General features: G+C 45.4%; 1 protein-coding gene across 1 annotated transcript in view; it reads left to right on the plus strand.

Annotated features, from left to right (window-relative positions):
- LOC139911182 (uncharacterized) overlaps positions 1 to 13751 on the plus strand; it is a 39725-nt gene extending 25974 nt beyond the window's left edge. Inside the window, exons 9-13 of the mRNA XM_078282559.1 lie at positions 161 to 348; positions 5113 to 5296; positions 9644 to 9772; positions 10719 to 10994; positions 12011 to 13751. Of these exons, the coding sequence (XP_078138685.1) occupies positions 161 to 348; positions 5113 to 5296; positions 9644 to 9772; positions 10719 to 10994; positions 12011 to 13447 (2214 nt within the window). The 3' untranslated portion in view covers positions 13448 to 13751. The remainder of the gene's footprint in view (positions 1 to 160; positions 349 to 5112; positions 5297 to 9643; positions 9773 to 10718; positions 10995 to 12010) is intronic.
- Positions 13752 to 19132: the final 5381 nt, after the last annotated feature.

Raw genomic sequence — 19132 nt, forward strand, 5'->3', positions numbered from 1 at the left:
TTAATTACCATGGTGCTCATGAAGAATAGAGTCGACTTCACCGCACTGTGATGTGGTTTCATAGCACTCAGTATAGAGGAGTGAGTCTCTTTTGGCTGTTGAAGATCTTTGTTTGGTGGACGGAGCTGCAGCACTCTCCTTCTGATGTGATGTCTGCTAGATGGACCGGCAGCTGGTCAGAGAGGAGGTGGAGGAGCTGGAGATGTTGACCTCTGACCCCCGGGCCGACGAGGTGCAGGCGGCCCTGCAGGCCTGGGAGGAGCTCGGCTGGAGTTTGGCCGACAACCGCAACGCTCTCCTGCAGCTCCAGCAGCTTCAGGCCTTCCTCGGCTCTTACCTGGCCATGATGTGAGTGTTGTTCGTGTTATTTAATCCGGTGATTTGTCTTAATGCCATGCTGCAGTCAGATTATCTTTATATTATTTTATATTAGATTATTAGTGAGAAAGGGCTGAAGACACTGGCTGAGTTTTCAGATTTGTTTGGTTTTCTTGGTCTGGTCTGGTCGGCTGCAGTGTGAAGCTACAGGACTGAAATCTGAGTGACACTGGGAACAGCCAATGGGAGTTCAGATACAGGAGGAAGAAAAAGAAAAATAATCGAAAGAGAAGTCACATTTAACAACAACGCCCACTCACAAGGACAGTTTATATCAGTCAGATTCCCAACTCCACTTGCTCCACTCTTTTTGAGTTGTTGAGGGAATAAATTTCATATAAAATGGTATTAAACAGCAATATGCCTGGATCAATTCACAAGTACAAATTAAGTGAAACAATCTCAGAATTCATCAGTATCACTTCAAAACACATTTGTAATGTAAATGTGAACTGTAGCTTCTGTACCACAGAACAAGAAACACTGGAACAGATATTTTATAATTATATTTACAGTGAACTGTTCTGAACCGATCTGATCCAGGGTTAGTTGTCAGTATGTCTGGGCAAGTCAGGCTGAGTCTGGGCTAGTTCAGCTGAGGCTGGGCTAGTCAAGCGGAATCTGGACTACTCAAGGGGAGTCTGGACTAGTCAGGCTGAGTCTGGGCTAGTTCAGCTGAGTCTGAGTTAGTCAGGGGGAGTCTGGACTAGTCAGGCTGAGTATGGGCTAGTTCAGCTGAGGCTGGGCTAGTCAGGCTGAGTCTGGGCTAGTTAATCTGAGTCTGGACTAGTCAGGCTGAGGCTGGGCTAGTCAGGCTGAGGCTGGGCTAGTTCAGCTAAGTCTGGGCTAGTCGGGGGGCGGCTGGACTAGTCAGGCTGAGTCTGGGATAGTCAGGCTGAGTTTGGGCTAGTTCAGTTGAGTCTGGGCTAGTTAGGGGGAGTCTGGACTAGTCAGGCTGAGTCTGGGCTAGTCAGACTGAGTCAGGTATAGTCAGGCTGAGTCTGAGTTAGTTAGGATTAGGGTTGGGTTCAGCTAGTTCAGCTGAGGCTGGGCTAGTCAGGCGGAGTCTGGGCTAGTTCAGCTGAGTCTGGGTTAGTCAGGGGGAGTCTGGACTAGTTAGGGGGAGTCTGGACTAAGTCAGGCTGAGTTTGGGCTAGTTCAGCTGAGTCTGGGCTAGTCAGACTGAGTCTGGAGTAGTCAGGCTGAGTCTGGGCTAGTCAGGCTGAGTATGGGCTAGTTCAGCTGAGTTTGGGCTAGTCAGGGGGCGTCTGAACTAGTCAGGGGGAGTCTGGGTTAGTCAGGGGGAGTCTGGACTAGTCAGACTGAGACTGGGCTAGTCAGGCTGAGTCTGGGCTAGTTTGGCTGAGGCTGGGCTAGTTCGACTGAGTCTGGGCCAGTTCGGCTGAGTCTGGGCCAGTCAGGAGGAGTCTGGACTAGTCAGACTGAGGCTGGGCTAGTCAGGCTGAGTCTGTGCTAGTCAGGCTGAGTCTGGGCTAGTTCAGCTGAGGTTGGGATAGTCAGGTTCAGTCTGGGCTAGTCAGGCTGAGTCTGGGCTAGTTCAGCTGAGTCTGGGCTAGTCAGGGGGAGTCTGGACTAGTCAGGCTCAGTATGGGCTAGTTCAGCTGAGTCTGGGCTAGTCAGGGGGAGTCTGGGTTAGTCAGGGGGAGCCTGGACTAGTCAGGCTGAGTCTGGGTTAGTCAAAGGGAGTCTGGACTAGTCAGGCTGAGTATGGGATAGTCTGGCTGAGTTTGGGCTAGTCAGGGGGCATCTGGACTAGTCAGGCTGAGTCTGGGCTAGTCAGGCTGAGTTTGGGCTAGTCCAGTTGAGTCTGGGCTAGTCAGGGGCAGTCTGGACTAGTCAGGCTGAGTCTGGGCTAGTTCAGCTGAGTCTGGGCTAGTCAGACTGAGTCTTGGCTAGTCAGGTTGAGTCTAGGCTTGTTCAGCTGAGGCTGGGCTAGTCAGGCTGAGTCTGGGCTAGTCAGGCTGAGTCTGGGCTATTTCAGCTGAGTCTGGGCTAGTCGGGGAATCTGGACTAGTCAGGCTCAGTATGGGCTAATTCAGCTGAGTCTGGGCTAGTCAGGGGGAGTCTGGGTTAGTATGGGGGAGTCTGGACTAGTCAGACTGAGTCTGGGCTAGTCAGGCTGAGTCTGGGCTAGTTCGACTGAGTCTGGGCCAGTTCGGCTGAGTCTGGGCAAGTCAGGGGGAGTCTGGACTAGTCAGACTGAGGCTGGGCTAGTCAGGCTGAGGCTGGGCTAGTCAGGCTGAGTCTGGGCTAGTCAGGGGGAGTCTGGTAGGCTGAGTCTGGGCTAGTTTAGCTGAGTCTGGGCTAGTTCAGCTGAGTCTGGCCTAGTCAGAGTGAGTCTGGCCTAGTCAGGCTGAGTTTGGGCTAGTTGAGGTCTGGGTTAGTTGGGGGTGGGGGGGGACACTGAAAGACTTAACCAATTTAAAAAAAGACATTGCATCAGATTTCCTGATGGGGGGGGGGGGGGTACCAGTATTAGTATTAGTATTAGTATTAGTATAATAATTAGTGTTAGTATTAGTATTAGTATAATAATTAATACTACATACGGTTTGTCGCCAGCAGACCACCACTGTGAGGAGACCACAACATTGAGCATTTAGTGCATCATGATAAAGGGCTATATTTGAAAAGGCGATATAGTCTATATCAATACAGATGAAATCAGTCAGGGATTGCCATTGCCATTTTTATCACTTTAATTTGGTAACTTTCAACAATAAATATTTAAATTAACCAACACCAGGTAACAATAAATTCTAATAAACTATAACGTTGTCTAATAACAAACTATAAACAATTAAAAGGTGGAGTAAAGGGATGGACATGTAGAGAGAGGCACTGAGCCTCTTGATGCCGTTCCCCCGGCAATGGAAATGTTGTTGGTCCTTGCACTACTGAGAAGGTCAGTCATTTTTGCACATTTTGATGCCTCAGCTTCACGGGCCTTTATTTTTTGTCCCTTTTCGTTTTTTGGAAGGATTCCTTTCCGTTTTGTTAAGTTTTACTGCTGTCTGATTGCGCCGATTGGCTCATCTGACGCGAGGGGTGGAGGCATCGCTCACTCACCGCTCTCTCACTCTCTCTCTCACTCTCTTTCTCACTCACTCACTGCTCTCTCTCGCTCACCCCCCCCCCCTCTCTCTCTGTATAACTGTAAAAATAAAAAAAAGGAAAATACGGGAGATTTACGGGGAAAATGACCAAACGGAAGCACGGCGGGAGAGGGGGTGAAAATAGAGGAGAAACCCGGGAAAAACAGGAGAGTTGACAGGTCTGGGCTGAGCTCAGCTGCTGCTGTCCATGAGGCAGACTGTCATCTGGCCGGGGGGGGGGGGAGGGGTCGCAGTGTGACGCAGTGACGGACGGTCAAAAGCGGCTGGCTGGCTATGCATTTGTTATTTTCTTTCACATGAACTATTATGAAAAATATACATTATTGATTTAAATGAATAGTACCTAATGTAAAATATCAGATAGAAGCATATTATGCATACTCAGAAGCATATTATGCATATGCGACTAGTGAGGGGGGGCCAGTAGGGGGGCCAGCGATTGTATCAGGGTGGCCGTGGCCCCCCCTGGCCACCCCTTGGCGGCGCCATTGGCAAGCATGCTGCTGGAGGGGGCCGAGTGGAGGGCCTATGACTGGGATATGATCTGGTCTCAGATCAGTCTGTTCAGATTGAGTCTGTAAACCTTCACACTGCCAGATAATCTGTTTGGACCGCTGGTCCTGACCAAGCCTCAGATTTGGGATTCTGTCCAAATATGGTGTTAATCAGCCCGATTATCTTATAGTGTGTTCCCAGCTCTAGTCGGTACCATGTGTGTCAGTATGTGTTTTTGCACCAATACTGCAATACTAACTCCTGTAAAATCATTGTACCAGGACATTAAAGAATTTTGATTCTGATCATTGGGCCTCATGCAAGAACCACTCGTATGAACAGATTCATTCTTAAGTCACTCGTACAAGCGATTTAAGAGAACTTGCTGCCTGTCATACAAGTCACGTACAATTAACCGCCTTGCTTTTTGCATCTAATTTCATGTCAAGCCATTTCTTTTTATTATTTCTGTGATGGTGCCCTAACGACAAATCACTAGTCCTATAATATTCGTAGAATACTCCGATAGGGACTTACAGTGTCTGTGGTACTCAATAGTGAGTTTGACCTTATCTATATTATATTTTTGTCTTCTGTAGTATCACTATAATACTCCTATAGGGAATTATAGTTTTGTTGTGATATTTATTTAGTATTCGTCTAAAATGTATAGGAATACTATAGTTGTTTTCCCATAAGGGAACGCACAACAGACCACACTGCATTAACAGCACAAGTAATTTTTTCCCATTCCTTGGCTTTAGCAGGGTCTTTAATTCCACTATTGACGCTATTAAATAAGGACTTCAATCTTAGAGCTGGTAGAATTCTTCTTACTCTTCCGTGTCGTTTTTATGGATGAAGCTTCCCGACATATGGGCCGGACGCCAATTATGCTAATTCACAATTCTCATGAATGCCCATTCATTTAGAACAATGTTTACGGAGGTCATTTACGACAGTTTTCTGAAGATACGAGTGTTGGGTGAATCTGACGTGGCACACTCGTACGAGTCCACCTCACGAAAAAAGTAAGAGAAATTTAAGATAAGAATACGAACATGTTCTTACATGAGACCCAATGTCTGCTATCTGTCAACAGTTCTTGGGCTGAAGAAACCCGAGCTCACATTTTCTCTGAGGTGTTGATGCAAAAGTCGACACAAGGGGAGTCAGCCGAGCTCTCCAACCTGGACCTCAGAATCCAGCAGAAGTTTGAAGACTTTGATGATCTGGTTGAATCAGGCCGAAGGCTCGTCAAACACAGACATCACCTGGCGGACAGAGTAAGTTCATTCAGGGATTTCAGTTCAGTTTCCTTCAGATTTCTCAGCATTTATATTATTTTTATTGGATTTTTTTAGGGTTATTTCTTTGTCTCTTTGTGACTGAAAACTGCTATGCAATTATTATTACTAGTAGTAGTTCTAGCAGCAGCAGTAGTAGTAGTAGTAGTAGTAAAAATAGTAGTAGTAGTAGTAGTAGAAGTAGTAGTAGGCTAGTAGCAGTAGTAGTAGTATTAGTAGCAGTAGTAGTAGTAGCAGTAGAAGTAATGCTAGCAGTAGTAGTAGTAAAATCAAAACACACCACACACTTAACTGTTGTTAATGTGTATTGGTATGTAGTGGTGCCGTCATTGAGAGTTTCAGCCGGTCACAGCAGCTCCCACGTTTATCTACTTTTTCGATACTTTTTCTAATTTTCTGTCTACCTTTGCTACTTTTTTTGCTATTTTATTGCACTACTTTGAATTATTTTGCACTAAACTTTTCAATGTTCTAGCTCTATGCTTAGTGCTAGTAATTTATCTGCAAAGTTTTAGCTGGACAGCAGACGGACAGACAATGCTTGTCTATACGCAAGAGGCGCTTCTTGCGCTTCAGGCTAAAGCAGCCTCTCCGCCGGCAGGAATACCAGCAGATAAGGAGACACAGACGGGGAACGAGAGCCGGTGTGAGGGTGAGGAACAAGAGGGAGAGGAATAGGAGATTCAAACCTTGCCTTCCATTGGTGGTCATGGGGAACGTGAGATCGCTGGCCAACAAGACGGACGAACTCTCAGCCCTGGTGGGCAGTCAACGTCAGTACCAGGAGAGCAGTGTGTTGTGCTTCACGGAGACACGGCTGAATGGGAATATTCCGGACTGTTCAGTTGAAGTAGCCGGCTTCACGCTAGTGCGGGCGGACAGGGAGAAACAAAGCGGTAAGAAGAAAGGAGGAGGTCTTAGGAGGTGGTGTAACCCAGGACACATTACTATGAAAGAACGCATCTGTACTCCAGATATCGAGCTGTTGGCTGTGGGTTTGAGGCCATACTATCTGCCCTGAGAGTTTTCACATGCCATTGTTGCTGTTGTTTACATCCCACCGTCTGCAGTGGCGGCCGCGCGCTAGTGACGTCATCCACTCTACAGTAGCAGGATTACAGACACATCACCCCAGCGCCTTCATGACAGTTAATGGAGACTTCAACCATGTCCCGCTCTCCAGAACCCTGACTGACTTCACACAGTATGTGACCTGCAAAACAAGGAAGAACAAGAGCTTTGACCTGCTGTTTGCTAATGTGAAAGAAGCATACAGCTCCACTGCCCCCCTCCCCCTCTCGGCAGATCAGATCACAACCTGATACATCTTGTACCGACGTACAAGCCTGTTGTCAGGCAGCAGTCCGCCACCACCAGGACTGTGTTGGTGTGGTCTGAGGAGGCTGAGGAGGCCCTTCAGGACTGTTTCCAGACGACAGACTGGGAGCTGTTCAAGGAGGACTACGGGGAGGACATCGAGGATCTCTCCCATTGGATCACAGACTACATCCACTTCTGTGAGAGCAGCGTTATCTCCACCAAGAGGGTGCGCTGCTTTCCAAACAAAGCTGTGGATCACAAAGGACATTAAAGCCCTTCTCAACAGAAAGAAGAGAGCTTTCATGGCTGGAGACAGGGAGGAAGTCAACTCTGTCCAGAGGGAGCTGAAGAGGGAGCTGAGGGAGGCCAAGAACAGCTACAGGGGGAGACTGGAGAGGAAGCTCCAGCAGAACGATGCTAAGGAGGTGTGGAAGGGGATGAAAACGATCACCGGCTACAAACAATCAGGTCCATCCGTGGAGGGGAGCCAGGAACATGCAAATGAGCTAAACCTGTTTTTCAATAGGGTTGACTCAGAAAGACAGTCTCGCCCCCCAACCACCACCACTTCTGCCCCCATCCACACCTCTGCTGCTGCCCCCCCCCCCCCTCCCCATAATTCTCCCAGCCCCAGTCTGTCTTTCACATCAGAGGACAGTTCAACACCCCCCCTCCCTCCCTCCAGCCCATTCATCACATCTGGCCAGGTGAGACGGCAGCTCTCCAAGCTGCAAATAAACAAAGCAAAGGGTCCAGACAGCATCAACCCCAGGGTGCTCAAGGCGTGCGCTGGGCAGCTTGCAGGAGTGTTCCAGCACCTCATCAATCTCTCTCTGAGTTTGAAGAAGGTGCTCCAGCTGTGGAAGACCTCCTGCATTGTCCCGGTGCCCAAGAAAGGACGTCCCAGCGCTCTCAATAACTACAGGCCAGTCGCTCTGACCTCACACGTCATGAAGACCTTTGAGAGACTGGTTCTGCAGCATCTCAGGCCCCTGTTGGTCGGCTCCCTGGACCCCCTGCAGTTCGCTTACCAGGCCCACATTAGAGTGGAGGACACCATCATCTACCTGCTCCACAGGGCTTACTCACACCTGGAGAGAATCATGTTCTTTGACTTCTCCAGTGCCTTCAACACCATCCAGCCCCTCCTGCTGGCAGAGAAGCTCTCTGAGATGCAGGTAGACCACAACCTTGTGGACTGGATTATTGACTACTTCACTGGCAGGCTGCAGTACGTCCGGCTGTAGGGCGGCCTGTCAGACGAGGTGGTGGGCAACACCGGTGAACCCCAAGGAACCGTACTGTCACCATTTCTTTTCACCCTCTACACCTCGGACTTCAACTCTGGATCGTTCCACCTACAGAAGTTCTCTGACGACTCCTCCTGTCGGCTGCATCACGGAGGACACTGAGGAGAATACAGAGAGCTGGTAGAGAGCTTTGTAGGTCGGTGCGACAACAACCACCTCCAGCTCAACATCAGGAAGACCAAGGAGCTGGTGGTGGACTTCAGAAGGAGCAGAAAGCCCCCAAACCCCGTCACCATCCAGGGGGAGGAGGTGGAGATGGTGAACTCCTATCGGTTCCTGGGAGTGCAGCTCAACAACAAAGTGGACCGGTCGGACACTGAGGCTCTGCAGGAAAGGACAGAGCAGCTGTTCTTCCTGAGGAGACTCAGGTCCTTCAACGTGAGCAACAGGCTGCTGCAGATGTTCTACCAGTCTGTAGCAGCCAGTCTCTTCTTCTTCTGTGGTGTGCTGGGAGGCGGCATCAAGGCAGGAGAAGCCAACAGACTGAACAAGCTGGTGAGGAAGGCTGGCAGAGAGGAGGATGAGGGGAAAGATCAATGCCATCCTGGAGAACCCCTCTCACCCAGACCTGGACTTGGACCCTAGCCCCTCAGAGCCCCACCCCTCCCCTTCCCTCATCCGCACTAATGACTGAACTCCTGATAATGTATATATACGCAGGGGTTAAAGTGGGCCGGAACAATCCGGAACGACGTTCCGGCACCTTTGATTAATAAGTAAATAAATCTGATTGGCAGTTTCATATATAATAATGTCAAGCGAGTTCACAGGGCTGCCAACTCTCACGCATTGACCGTGAGACTCACGCATTTCACACGCTCTCACGCCACAAGTCGCAGTGAAAAACAAATTCATAACTGATAACATCGCGGCGCGAAAAGAGACGCTGACAGGAGAGATGAGACAGAGCAGCACCGTGCAGCAGAGAGTTATTCAGACCATCTGAATAGAGAGAAATATACACAAATCTATTATATTGTAATTTATTCCCATGCATGGTGCTCAGAGTAATCTCTTCTGCGTCTCTCCCTCTCCTCTCGCGCCGTGCGCACCAGGCAGGAGTGAGAGTGAGTTGCTATGGTTACGGGACACTCTGTGTCTGTCGCTCTGAAACTTTCTCAAGATTCCCAATAATAGGTTTTTAGGTTAGTATGCCTATGCAAAATCATGAATGTAAGCACCTCAATGCTGAAATCTAGTAATATAACATAATTTTACATTTTTGGTTAACATTATACAGGGTTGCTGTTTCTTGACTTAATCCAAGAGGTTAGGTGGTGTAGAAATGCAGGAAATTTGTTTTAAATTACCATTTTTTTCTGACCCCCCCCACCAATTATGTATTTTAGCCCCCCCTCCCCCCCCCCCACCTGCCAAATCCCACTTTAACCCCTGTATATATGTATACGCATTTATTATTATTATTATTATTATTTGCATTTTTGCACTGTCTCTATAGTCTCTATATTATGTACATTACCTCTATTGTTTTATCTTAGTACCTCTTCTTTTTTATTATCTTATTGCACTTATTGTATTTGTTTTCCTGGTACTGTCTGCCAGTTGCTGCTGTGGCACCTGAATTTCCCCAAGGGGATTAATAAAGTGCTATCTTATCTTATCTTATTGCTGATCCAAGATGGCTCCTGAAATGAAACTCTTCATCTGTTTTGTCTTTCACCTTCTTCATCCACAGATAAAGGAAAGGACTGAGGAGTTGCAAAGCATGCTGGGATGGATTTTGGTCCACTGGAAGGCACAGAAAGAGCAGCTGGGCAGAGAGTCAGATTCAACACAAGACTCTCTCCCACATCAACAGTCCCAGGTTCTTATTAGCTGAGCTTCATACTGAAACTAACTAGCAGCTCCACCGAGAACGACAACATTAGATATGTACCATTTAAAAAGGTGCCACTTACTCTTAAACAAGCACAGATCCTGTGCAGACCCACAGCGCGCCCTCTAGAGGCTATTTGACGAAGTGCAGGCTCTGTGCAAACTATATATAACTATAAAAAATAATTAGTAGCATACAATGAAAGCATGGAAAATTATAGGAAGGATAATAGCTAAGTGAAGACAAAATGTTAACTATATTTTAGAGATGATGATTTTTTCCAAAATGGATACAACATTTTGGAATGGAACTGGTCACATGTATGTGCATATATGTGTATATGTGTATATAGTCGACTATATACACATATGCACATACACACATGTGCTGTACATACACAACACCTCGGTTCATATCTCGTCACTTAAAGATAATATCTTGATAAAATATGCCAAACTGTACACATATATATATATATGTGTGTGTGTGTGTGTGTGTGTGTATGTATAGCCATTGAGTATTTATTATTTAGCTTGTGTCCTTGCAGACCATACTGTAGGATTATTATTGTATTATTACAGTTTGGGATTTTTCATTAGTTTTTATTTTTATATAGTTTTCATTTTTTATTTCAGTTTAGTTTCAGTTAGTTTTCACTGTGGGTTTGGTAGTTTTTTTTGTTTGTTTTGCAAAAAAAGCCAAAAATTCCTTTCCTAAAATTTCTCATCTTTTTTATCCTGCACATAAACAAAAAGGTGTAAACTACATTTCACATATATTTATTTTAAGTACATAAGTACATAGCACCCAGTTTTAGTTTACAATAATAATGTTGGTGCCAACTGGGTATTCTGGGGAAAGAATGGATGCATAACATTTTTAAAATTAACTCTTACTGTAAGTTATTGTTAAGAATGTTTTTTGTCCTTTGCAGCTTCAGTCTCCATCATCAGAGTCAGATGAGCGGTTAGAGCGACAGGAAAGAGCTGAAGAGCCAGAAGAAGAGCGTTCAGGAGTCCGGACAGAAAACGTCCGGGGCTCATCTGATGAGACGGCCTCGCCTCCCGGTGTGTTTGTGGAGGATTCCTGCGCTGCTGTTTCCCCAGTAGGTGGAAGTATTAGCGTCATCCTGACCTTTGACCCTCAGACAGAGGGAAACCAAAGCCATGGACCTGCTGAGCGTCAGCTGTCCACAGAGCCGGTACATCGGGTCAGTATCCATCTAACAACCAATCGAACTCTAGCTTTAGCTTGTGTTAGGGAGGAAGCGACTGACTCACTGTGAACACACACTTCACTAGGCGCCACACACCCATTCATTTTCAATGAGAAGCGGCAAAGCATGATGGGATAGCTTGCTGTGCGGGGAAAGTGGGCAGCGCTGTGGGGGAAGACAGAAAACTGCGGCACAGCAACCAATCAGATTTGAGCAAAAGATCTGATGTGTAAATTCTCCCCCTTGCCAAACATTAGTTCCTAGTTCCACTTTCTCATCGTGGAGGAGCAGCTGATAATCGCTGTGAAAACGGCGGTATCTGTAGATAAACGGTTTTCCTCTGTTGATCCATGGTAGACAATAAAAAAGTACTCTTAACTCTGTTTTTTACTTAATGTTCTCCTATCAAAAATCAAACTGGAACGCATGTGATCCATCAGGGAATCACATCATCAAATACAATGTAAAATAATCTGAGAGTGCCAAAGTCATTTAACTTACACTCTTATCCAGAAGGCTTTACAACCAGTGAGCAGGTAGGTTCAGTGATGGAGGACAGGGGTCAAACCTGTGTCTGTTTGGTTACGGGACAGTCTGAACACCAGGCTGCCCTGCCGCTTTATGAGAGGTGAAGAAAACAGTCAGTAAGTGTAAAGACGAGCAAACATCTAAGTCCATCAGGCTGCCATCCCGCCTGCTGGCTCAGATTTCAGTGTAACACCAGTTTGTAAGTTTCTTCATATTCTGATCAGACTAGTTTATCAGAGCAGAGCTGCTCTGGAGGCAGAAATTATCTCATTGGTTGAGTTAAACTTAGATGGGCGGAGCCAAAGGACCACAGTTTTTTGGAGTACAAGTTAGCTTAGTGGTAAACTTGAATGGCAGAGCGACCAACAGTACTGGGCAGCTCCCAGTATGAATGTATAGAACTGTATGAAGCCTTCACTGGATGAATCAAAGTTTTAAAAAAATCATCTCTCCTGCTGACACCTGCTCTTTACTCCCTGTAGGTCAGCACATATTTACAAGTCACCGATGGAAACAGTCCTGTCTGTAAAGATTCGGCCACGAGTCTCGGCTCCACCAACGCTACTAAAGTCAGCACCATCATTCTCCCTCCATCTCCCTCCACCGGTTCAGTCTCCACCCTAAACCTGAAGCCAGCAGGCAGGAGGAGGAAGCGATCCGCCCACAGACACACAGTGACTGGTCTGACTGGTCTGGCCGGTCTGACTGGTCTGGCTGGTCTGGCCGGTCTGACTGGGCTGACTGTCGGGCGGACAGGAAGGGAAGTGACGGGCCGCAGAGCCAACACCTGGCCTCAGGAAGGAGAAACCAGTGGACGGATCTCACCTGGAAGTCCAGGCAACACAGAAATACAGCTGTACATTAAAAATAACTCAGTTGTCAGCGTTTCACCAGAAGACACTGCAGACAGCCCCGATGCTCCGATCATTCAAGATTACATCAAGTCCAGAGAGACGAGCACGGATCAGGAGAAGAGCCGCTACAGCATCCCTCTAGGATCAACACTGAGGTTCGACCTACCCACGAACTGGGAAGACATCTCCAGCTTCAGCTCCAGAGGCTTCACTGTCACAGGAAAGCCTTCAGAGAAGACCGGGAACTCTGGTGGTCCAAGCCCTAACCCTTCAGAGAAGACCGGGAACTCTGGCGGTCCAAGCCCTAACCCTTCAGAGAAGACTGGGAACTCTGGCGGTCCAAGCCCTAACCCTTCAGAGAAGACTCTCTTGTCTAATCTGTACAGAGCTGCAGGCCAGAGCGAACAGGCCGACCTCTCATCCAAAGCTACCAGAAAGACCTTCACTGTGAACTCAGAGAGAGCAGCGTCTGAAGATCAGGCAGAACTTCAGGCTGTTTTCTCAGAGTCGACCTCCGGTCTGAGTCCAGAGGAGGAAGCTGAAGATCGGTGTGACCTCTTGACCCCACAGCGACCCTCCTCCTCCACCGCCTTCTGCTGTAACAGAAATGCTGCAGACGAACTCACTGTACAAGAAGGTATTTCAGATGTGCACAAGCAAAGCTCTGAGCCCTGCTGTCTGACTGCAGCTGAAAACACTGAACTGTTCCACCATCATGAATGTTTCAGTGTTCACACCAAGATTTGTGACCTCAGAAGTCACATTTATTTCTCTGCTAAACAGCAGCCGTTCACCAGCCGCTCTAGCTTAAATTGGCTTTCCACCACAACTGCAAACTCCTTAAATCCCTGTATGAGCCTCTCCGGTCGAGTTGTCGTCTGCTCAGAGGAAAACTGCAGCATCTGCTCTTACGGTTCAACACCTGGGACTACAGCGGGACAGGAAACCTGCAGAGCGTCAGAGAAGAAGTCAGATCCTCTTCGTCCAGATCGCTGGCAGTTTGAGGAGGTGGAAGACGAACTGGAGGATATCTGGAGCGCTGCAGACAGGGAGAGAGCGCCGTGACCTGCAGCCAAACATTCAGTCATGCTTTCTTTCATTTTTTTTACCAGCTTATTCCTGTTCAGGGTCACCGGGGGGGGGGTTGGAGCATATCCCAGCATGCACTGGGCAGAAGGCAGGGAGACTAACAGACAGACAGACTCTCCCATTCATATCTATGGACAGTTCAGAGTCTCCAGCAGAACCTGCAGACTGAACAGAGAGGAAATAAAGGGAATTGAATCCGCGACCTTCTGGCTGCAGGCCACACTGAACACTGATCCAAACCTTTAGATGTTGAACAGATGTCGATGCACCGACGTCAAAAAGCCTGTAAATAGAGAAACGTTGAATTAAAGTCTGCAGTCGTCCAAATCACCGGAAGGTTCAGTTCAAACCGTTTCCAAAGCTGTTTTTATTTTTACTGTGCTGTTATCAGATGCATGCTGGGTAACTTTGTCCACCTGCAACAAAACTAGATGTTTAATAGAACAGGACTGATGATGTAGAGTCGATACATTTATTGCCGTGCGACACAAAGTGTTTGGGAATTTGTTTATTCACGTTTTCTGCTGTAACTGTGGGATCAAACCTGTGAGCTTCAGGTTACAGGACGCTCTCTGCCACCTAAAGGATATTTCATATATCATACAGCACTCATTATATATCACACAGCACTCATTATATATCATATAGCACTAATATCATATATCATATAGCACTAATATTATATTTTATATAGCACTCATTATATATCAAGTTCAAGTTCGTTTATTTATATAGCCCTTTATCACGAGCATGTCTCAGAGGACTTTACAGAGAATGAGCCTAGCTTGGGCTAACTAAACAAAATCAGTGGTGAACAGAAAGATATAGGACAAGCATAGCGAAAAGCACAACGTAGACAAGAGGAGATTTTAGCAAGACAAATAATCTATCTATTCTACATAGCCTAACCCTACCCGGCACCCCCAGCCTTAGACCCTAATGCACACAAGGAAAAACTACCAAGAAAAACCCAGTAGGAAAAACTTGGAAGAAACCTTGGGCGGGCTGAGGCAAATAGGGATTCCCCTCCCCCGGGACGGATTAGCGTGCAATAGGTGCCGGGCAAAACACTGACAGAATCATGGACAACAACAATGACAGGAAAAAGCAGAGAGAGACAAAAAGAAAGAGGCAGCATGCGGCGATGAGAGGGGGCTGAGGTCAGCAGGGGGGCAGCGGTCGTAATTCAGCGTCCAGGTGGGAACAGCAGCAGGGAAGAGGAAGGCACCACTGACGAAGGAAGAGCCAGGGCAGCACCCGTCACTGCCAGGTAGAACACTGACCTGGAGTCAGAGAAGAGGAAAGAAACGCAGCCGCACACACACACACACACACACAACACACCCAGATACACACGTACAGAGGAAGAGGAGGAGAAAGCTGCACACAGAACACACAGGGTAAGAGACACGATAGGTGGGAGCAGCATCAGGATGGGACAGAGGCTTCTCAGACTGCACCGGAGTCTGAGAAGGGGAGAGAGGAAGAGGAGAAAACGGCAGCAACAGAACACACAGGAGACACGTTAGGTGGGAGCAGGACCAAGGCCGGCGCCGACGACCGCCAGGCCGGAGCAACACCTGTCCACTGGCAGGTGGAGCACTGGACCGGAGTCTGGGAAGGGGAGAGAAGACAGCTGCACACAGAACACACGTCAGAGCACGTCGGGAGGGAGCGGCAGCAGGGATGGGACTAAGGCCTGCACTGCAGACCACTGCACTGCACCGGAGTCTGAGAACGGGAAGAGAAACAGCTGCGCGCAAAGACAACGAACATATCCAGGTGGGAGCAGCATATGGGATGGGACTAAGGCCAGCACTGAAGACCATCAGAGCCGGGGCAGTACCTGTCTGCTGACAGCTAGAAGACTGCACCGGAATCTGAGAGAAGGGGAGGAGAAAACCAGCCACGCACACACACACACACACACACACACACACAGAGCTGTGCAAAAGCAGCACAAGACCCAGACGTATTTGGCCACAGACACACTCGTACACAAAGCAGATAGGAAGTGATTAGACACAGTGTAACCAGGAGGTAGCCCTATGCTATGTTCCCAACGGCAAATTCCTATATAAATACTGTCTAAGCTAAGGTAAGAGAAAAGACTGTGTCGAACCCAAGCCAACGGTGCTAAGGTAGGTCGTATGATTGCGAGAATAAATATGTTTTGAGTCTAAATTTGAAAATTTTGACAGAATTAGCTTCCCTGACTGTAAGAGGTAGCTGGTTCCAGAGACAGGAGCTCAGTAGGAGAACGCTCTGCCTGCTGATTTTTTCTTGATTCTAGGGACAGTCAGGTAGCCAACATCCTGCGATAGGAGGCACGAGGGGGAATATAAGGGCCAGTGAAGGGAGGTCAGGATTGGAGTAATGTGGTCGAATTTTCTAGTTCTGGTTAGTATTCTGGCGGCAGAATTTTGCACAAGTTGTAGATTTTTTATACTGCAGTTAGGTAGGCCAGAAAGTAAGACATTACAGTAATCGAGTCTTGATTTGACTTTATTAAGGTTTCAGCATCCGCCGTATTTAGCAGGGAACGAATTTTCGAGATATTGCGAAGGTGGAAAAATGCTATCTTAGTGATTTCCTTAATGTGAGCATCGAATGAGAGAGCTGAGTTGAAAGTAACGCCAAGGTTTTTAACTGTGGAACTCTGGGTAATTAAGCAATCCCCAAAATTTAAAGTAAGGTCTGCAACGAGAGGCAGTTGGGTTTTGGGGCCAACAACTAGCATCTCAGTTTTGTTGGCATTTAGTCGCAAGAAGTTTTGTGACATCCAATTTGTGACAGCGGTTAGGCATAATTCTAGGTTTGAAAGTTGTAAGCGGTCGTCAGGTCTAATTGGTATGTAAATTTGAGTATCGTCTGCGTAACAGTGAAATTTAATACCATAACTGTGGAAAATTTCACCAAGGGGTAGCATGTAAATGGAGAAAAGCAGAGGTCCCAGCAGAGAGCCCTGCGGTACGCCAAAGTTAACTTCAGAGTATTCAGATATAGTATTTTTATGTGAGACACAATGCATTCTATTGGATAAGTAGGAATTATATATCATATAGCACTCATTATATATCATATTAAATATCATACAGCACATAATACTTTCCTTGTCAGGCAGGACGAGCTGCTGTCTGTCCTGTCAGGTTTATTTCTGCAGCCCTTGATCACAGCCTGTTTACTGAAATCTGACTAATCAATAATCAATCACAAAACAAAATGATCTAATACAGTGGACAAACAAAATGTTGTGACGTAATCTGCTGTCTCAACATAATATTTACTGTTCTTTAAGCGAATTAAACAAATCTTCCACTGCGGTGAGATAAATGCAGAATATTTTTAGATATCACAGATCATTATTAATGTTAACATTATGACATTTGATTCAATAACATTGTAGCATCTGATAATGTAATAAACTGATAAGAAATGCTGCATAATGTAATAACTTTTCAAAATGTAATAAAATGTCTAAATGGGTCAAAAATGTAATAAAAACTATTAATGTGATAAATTGCTAGATAAGGTAAAACTATCTTCACTATGGCAAAAGTTACAAACCTCATAATATAATAATCACCAGTTAATGTAATAACGTATTACATTATTATTACAATAATATCAGTCTGCAAGTGTAATTACACTTTACATTATTATTATCCAGCAGTTCAACCCATTTAAAAGGATTTTTATTACATTTTGACAAGTTATTACATTATCCATTTATTACAATCAGTCGCTACAAACATTATTGACCAAAGGCAATTTTCACTGGAAACGAGAAGTTATCAAACCTCACAGGCAGATATTTTTAGGAGTTTATTCTAATGAAGATTCCCCTCCTTCCCTGTTAGTGCAGTGAGTCGGCTGGTGTGGTTTCTCTGTTTGTCCATCAGGTGGCAGCCAAGCTCCACCGTCTGCTGCTTTGACTGGCTGAGAAAATTTATTGTATTTATTAGCTGGTTTATTAGGAGACAGAACAGAAACCTCAAAACTAGAGAAATAGTTAAAAATTGGTCTAAAAAAACAACAAAAATGAATTTAGAAAACAAGAATTAAAACAACAAGGAACAAAATGACAAAATGTAAGAAATCAGAAAAACAAAATAAATCAAAAGTGAAATCCAAAGTAAAATGTGTTCAGACAGAAAGAAAACACAAGGAAACTGTCTGAACGCACAGTGCCTTGCTCAAAGACACTCAGGAATCAAACCTGTGACTTTTCAGTCACACTTCGTCTCTATAAACCTGGACTAAATATATTTAGATATGCAAGACTCTTCAGGTGAAATGTGTTTAACTGGTGAGTTTTTACTCTCTACTGTAAAACTGACATTTCTTTCATGTTTAGTTCTTTTTAAATATGCTCAGACAGTAAAAATGGAAAATGTTGGGGATCCATGTTAAGGTTTGACTGAACTGGTTTTAGTAGACTGATATATTTCTGGATTGAAGCGGCAAATAGCTAATATAGAAAATATTCAATATTCAAATCTATAAAATATTCAATGTCTTTAAATTCAGAGTTGTTGTTGTTGTTTTTTTTCAGTTTTATTCTTGTCAGGGCTGAAAAGCCTCAAACATTTAGACCATTTTTTTTAATCTCCCATGGTTTCACTGTAACATTCCTATAACATTCCTATAATATTCCTATAGGAACGTATAGTTTTCAGCAGTTATCTAGTTCTTTATAGTTTGTATAAGAGATGATGTGTTGATGAAAAATAGGCGACGCTCCCGCCAGCGGCCGCTTGGTGGCAGAAAGCTCCAACATTTAGAAGTGAATTGATCTTTTCCTCCTGATTGATCCTGATCAGTTCAAACGGCTTTCTGAAGAAAAGTCCGCAGACTTCTCATGTTCAGATGTCGAGTTGAGCTTTTGGTTTCACAAGGGAATTCATTTAAAAACTCTAAACACCAAGAAGTACAGCAATCCTTTGAAGAAGGAAATCAAACAAAAATCAAACACCATAAGTCCCAATAGGAACACTATAGGAATACTATAGAGAAACCATAGGAGATCAAATAAACTTCGATAAGGCCATTATAAAGTCCCTATAAGAATACTGTAGGAATATTATAGGAATATTATAGTGACTTTATGGTTTCGACCTGAAGGGGCGGAGCTGTCACTGCTGCCTTCAGGTGCTGTGGGAAATATCAGAATTAAAATTTAAGCAACATGAAAGAGCAAAAGTGCAAAATTTTACCGAACTGTAAGATATTACAGTGATGGAAGGAAGCGCTGGGATGGAAAATAATAATGAGAAAGTCGTAAAACTTTTCCTGAAGTCAGATGATGTTTGTTAAGGAGCCAGGTCGACAAGTGATGGATTTTAATATCATACATTACTGCTTGGTATACTATGTAAATAATTATTACTGTATGTTCTCTTAAGTCTTTCCCCTTTAGTTGCCATAAATGTTAATAAACTGATTAAAACATAAAGTACGTGATGCACATTTTCTCCTTTCTTGATTTTAAGAACAAATGAAAGTTTACTTTCTACTAGACTTCATTTTGTTGATTTGTTCCAAAAACATTTAAATGCACAACAGCTGGCAGTAGAAGGGATGAAGGCAAGACTGGATATAAATGTATATATTTATGTTTAGTTGAAGTTTTGCTACACATATGTATGACTGACTGTGCTA

The sequence above is a fragment of the Centroberyx gerrardi genome, chromosome 3 (genome assembly GCF_048128805.1).
Source record: "Centroberyx gerrardi isolate f3 chromosome 3, fCenGer3.hap1.cur.20231027, whole genome shotgun sequence".
Lineage (NCBI taxonomy): Eukaryota > Metazoa > Chordata > Actinopteri > Beryciformes > Berycidae > Centroberyx > Centroberyx gerrardi.